This window comes from Benincasa hispida, unplaced genomic scaffold, assembly GCF_027475165.1.
Source record: "Benincasa hispida cultivar pf3 unplaced genomic scaffold, pf3_genome.v1.1 HicScf1234, whole genome shotgun sequence".
Lineage (NCBI taxonomy): Eukaryota > Viridiplantae > Streptophyta > Magnoliopsida > Cucurbitales > Cucurbitaceae > Benincasa > Benincasa hispida.
In genome coordinates, this window is record NW_028325559.1 from 1 (window position 1) to 4,666 (window position 4,666).

A 4,666-nucleotide genomic window follows, 5' to 3' on the forward strand; every position below is an offset into this window, starting at 1 on the left:
ATAATGGAACCACCAAGAGATTTAGGACTTAGATGTTTTAACAAGGTTGCACGTCAGTGAGTAAAAAAAAAAAGTTGGTATTTTTGATAGTTGAGTGTTATTGAATACGTTTGGATTTTATACATAAAAAGAGAGACACATTTAGAATTTGGGTCATAATTTGAGGGACGCAAGTGGGAGGGAGAAGAAAGAAAATACATGCATTGCCAAATTCGTAACCATGATTTTTTTAGCCTTTTTGTAGTTAAAATTAGTCTATTTATTATGGTTCTTGAAAAAGTTAGAGAAGAAAAGAAAACACTAGAGTTACGTAGAAAACCCTAGACCAAGGAGAAAAAACCACGATAAAAGTTTCTTATTTTAATTTAGATACACAGTACACATTACAGGGACCTTAGATAGATAAAAGACCAAAACGTCCTTAGGGTTAAAATATAATTTCAACACTCCCCCTCAAGTTGGGGCGTAGATCTCAATGAGACCCAACTTGCTAATACACGTCAAAGGTCTGTCTAGGTAACCCTTTGGTGAGAACATCCGCAACTTGCTGGTTGGACGAAACACAAGGAATGCAAATGCTACTGTTATCTAGTTTTTCTTTGATGAAGTGTCGGTCAATCTCAATGTGTTTGGTTTTGTCATGTTGAACCGGATTGTTTGCAATATTAATGGTAGCCTTGTTATCATAGTAAAGTCTCATTAGGTCATGACTTTCTTGATGTAGATCTACCAGAACTTTCTTCAATCAAATCTCTTCATATATACCCAAGCTCATAGCTCTGTATTCGGCTTCGGCACTGCTTCTAGTCATGACATCTTGCTTCTTACTTCTCCAGGTAACTAAGTTTTCCCACACAAAAGTACAGTATCCTGAGGTGGATTTTATATCTATAACAGAACCGACCTAGTCTGAATCTGTGTAGGCCTCGATACACCTTTTTTCATGCTTTCTGAAAACCAAGCCCTTTCCAGTAGAAGACTTTAGATACCTCAGGATCCGTGTAATTGCCTCCATGTATCTTTCATACGGAGCCTGTATAAACTGGCTGACCAAGCTAATTGCATATGATATATCAGGTCTGGTATGCGAAAGATATATCAGTTTCCCCACAAGCCGTTGATATCTCTCTTTGTTCACAGGAACATCATCTGCTGACTCTATCAGATTGAGGTTGGCTTCTACAGGTATATCTACAGGTTTACACCCTGTCATTCCAGTCTCTCTCAACAAATCGAGTATGTATTTCCTCTGAGATACTGAGATCCCTTCCGTTGATCTTGCTACCTCCATTCCTAGGAAATATCTCAAGGCACCGAGATCTATCTTAAACTCATCTGCCATTCGTCGTTTCAACCTGTCAATCTCTGCACAATCATCTCCTGACAGTATAATATTGTCAACATAGACAATTAAGACCGTTATTTTTTCTGGTGCTGACTTCTTAGTGAACAAGGTGTGATCTGAATGCCCAACCCCTGAGATTTAACAAAGGTGGTGAATCGATCGAACCAGGCTCTAGGGGATTGCTTCAGGCCATACAAGGATTTTTTTAATTTGCAAACCTAATTACCGAACTGTGCTTCAAAACCTGGAGGTGGGTTCATATAAACCTTTTCTTCCAGCTCGCCATTCAGAAAAGCATTTTTCACATCCAATTGATGGAGGGGCCAGTCTTGATTAATAGCCACCGAGAGAATACGAATAGTATTAAGTTTTGCCATAGGTGAGAAGGTTTCTGAGTAATCCACTCCATACATCTGAGTGAATCCTTTTGCAATCAATCTGGCCTTATATCTGTCGAGAGTTCCACCTGACTTGTATTGGACAGTAAAAACCCACTTACACCCTACTGTTTTGTAACCTCTCGAAAGACTAACCAGATCCCACGTTTTATTAGTCTCAAGAGCCCGCATTTCCTCCATAATTGCAACTCGCCATTCAAGAATTTCCCGAGCCTTGTGCACATTGCCTGGAATTATCACATTATCTAGGCTAGTGGTGAAAGCTCTAAATCTCGTAGACAGGTTACTGTAAGACAAGAAGCTTGTCATAGAGTGTTTGGTGCACGACCTAGTACCTTTTTGCAGAGCTATCGACAAATCCAAGGTAGCATCAATCTCAATCTCACTGATCTTGTCAGTATGTTGATCTGTACCCAACTGTTGTTCATTTTCAGTCCCCTGAGCACCACTTGGCGCTTCATTACTGCCATCATCCCTGACTTTGCTCGAGTCCCCTATATCACCTTCAACATACTCATTGTCATTATGACTAGGCGTACCTTGAGCCTGAGTCGGTTCCGGTTCTGACTCTTGAACACCTTCGGCGGAGCAACAGAGGAAACAATTTCGAGAACTATTTCCTTTCGGAGATGCTTCCTATAGTAGGTTATCCAAGGCACTTGTTTTTTAAGGAGGACAAACTCATTTGTTTCAGGGATAGATTTAGGAAACAAGTCTAACGGAACAGAGTAGGTGGAAGTGTTAGCCTCTTCACTTGAAGTCTCCCCCTGAATAGGACTAACGGGAAAGAAGGGCTTGTCCTCTAGAAATGTGGCATCCATGGTGACAAAATACTTTCGAGAGGAAGGCTGTAAACACTTGTAGCCCCGTTGATGGAGCGGATACCCAACAAAGACACATTTTGGGCCCTAGGAGCAAATTTACTTTGTTTAGGACCGTGATTGTGGATGAAAACGGTGCACCCAAAAACCCTAAGAGGAACATCAGGGAAAAGTCGAGTGGACGAGATGGGTTCTTTAAAATGCTCTAAGAGGTTTTGAAATTTGAGCACACAGGAGGGCATCCGATTTATGAGATGAGCTGCAGTAAGAACAACATTCCCCCATAGATACGAAGGTAAGGATGCAGGTATCATGAGGGATTGAGCTACTTCAATGAGGTGGCGATTTTTCCGTTCGGCCATCCCATTCTGCTGAGGCATATAGGCACAGGAATTTTGGTGGACGATACCTTTGGAGTTTAAAAAATTACAAAGGGACTGGGTTAACAAATTCACACCCATTGTCACTTTGAAGAATGACAATTTTGGTATTGAACTGGGTTTCGACGGTGGTGGAAAACTGTTTAAAGACCGTTGTCACTTTAGATTTGTTTGTAAGAAGAAACACCCATGTAAGACGGGTGTGATCATCTATGAAGGTAACAAACCACCGTTTACCTGACACCGTTGTGATGTTCGAAGGGCCCCAAATGTCACTATGTATCAGGTGGAAGGGTCGGGAAGGTTTGTAGGGTTGTGAGGTAAAAGACGCCCTAGGCTGTTTAGCACGAATACAAACATCACACGACAAAGATGACACATTCACATTTCGAAATAAATGGAGAAATAGATATTTCATATAATGAAAGTTTGGATGTCCAAGACGAAAATGCCATAATAAATCAGTTTCAGAAATAGTAAGAGAAGACTAAAAGTGCTAGATAAACTCCTAGAAGAAGCATCCTTGGAAAGGAAATAGAGTCCCCTATTGTGCCGGGCAGTACCAATCATCTTCCCCGAGCTCAGGTCCTGAAATGAAACATTATCTGGTGAGAACACGATTTTGCAGTTCAAATCTTTGGTTAACTTACTGATTGATAGCAAATTATAAGATATTTTTTGCACATGTAAGACATTCTGTAAAATCAGTCCTTGAATTAGAGATAAGTGACCCTTTCCAGCATCGGGGACAAATGATCCATCTGCAATTCTTATTCTCTCATTTCCCGCACTTGGATAATAGGAGAGGAATTGGTCAGATGATCCAGTTAGATGGTCCGTTGCTCCGGAATCAAGGATCCAGGATTCATCTCCCTCAGCAAAGAAACTAAAGGAATGAGGAGTACCTGACTGGGTAATATTGCCGATTCCGACTGTACCTGGATCCACTTGGCTTGTCCCTGAAGGAGCACCATCAACTGTTTCACCAACGAAGGCTCGACTGGACTTAGATTTATCGTTCGGAGGATGCCGCTTGCCATTTGGAGTTCGGCCATGTAATTTCCAACACTGGTATTTCGTATGCCATGGTTTCTTGCAATGTTCACAAATTGGAGGGGTCTTTTCATTATGTTTGTCATTCTCTGAACCCGATGACTTGACTCCAAACGCAACAAAGTCTAGGGCATTAGGCGTTGTACCATTCATAGCGCTGATTCGATCTTCTTCTAACTTGACCTCTGAGCAAACTTCCATCAGAGACGACATTGGTCTTTGTCCCTTAAATTCGGCTCCGAACACCATCAAACTTCGAGTTTAAGCCAACCAGAAAGTCATATACGCGGTCAACCTCCTCAATCTTCGAATACTGAACCCCGTCAATTGGGCAATTCCAAACTATTTCTCGACACAGATCCATCTCTTGCCACAATAGTGATAATTTATTGAAATAGGATGTTACGTCGAGTGTCCTCTGCTTGCACTCATGCACCTGTTTTCTCAATGTATAAAGGCGTGAAGCATTCTGCCTCTTCGAATAAAGTTCTGGACAGCTTCCCAGATATCTCGAGCCAAAGCTGAGTAAAGAAAAGGCTTCCTGATCTAAGGCTCCATATTGTTTATTAAAATTGAGCGGAGGAGGGAATCCTCCCCCTTCCATATACGTTTTTGAGGATCCCCAGGATTTGGTCTGGGTATTTCCCTTGTTAGATACCCGAACTTGTG

General features: G+C 41.5%; 1 protein-coding gene across 1 annotated transcript; it reads right to left on the bottom strand.

The window, feature by feature from the left end:
* Nucleotides 1–2,094: 2,094 nt before the first annotated feature.
* On the bottom strand, nucleotides 2,095–4,666 carry LOC150031413 (uncharacterized). The gene has a single exon (XM_090308962.1). The coding sequence runs from the start codon at nucleotides 4,244–4,246 to the stop codon at nucleotides 3,359–3,361; it is 888 nt and encodes a 295-aa protein (XP_090165088.1). The 5' UTR covers nucleotides 4,247–4,666; the 3' UTR covers nucleotides 2,095–3,358.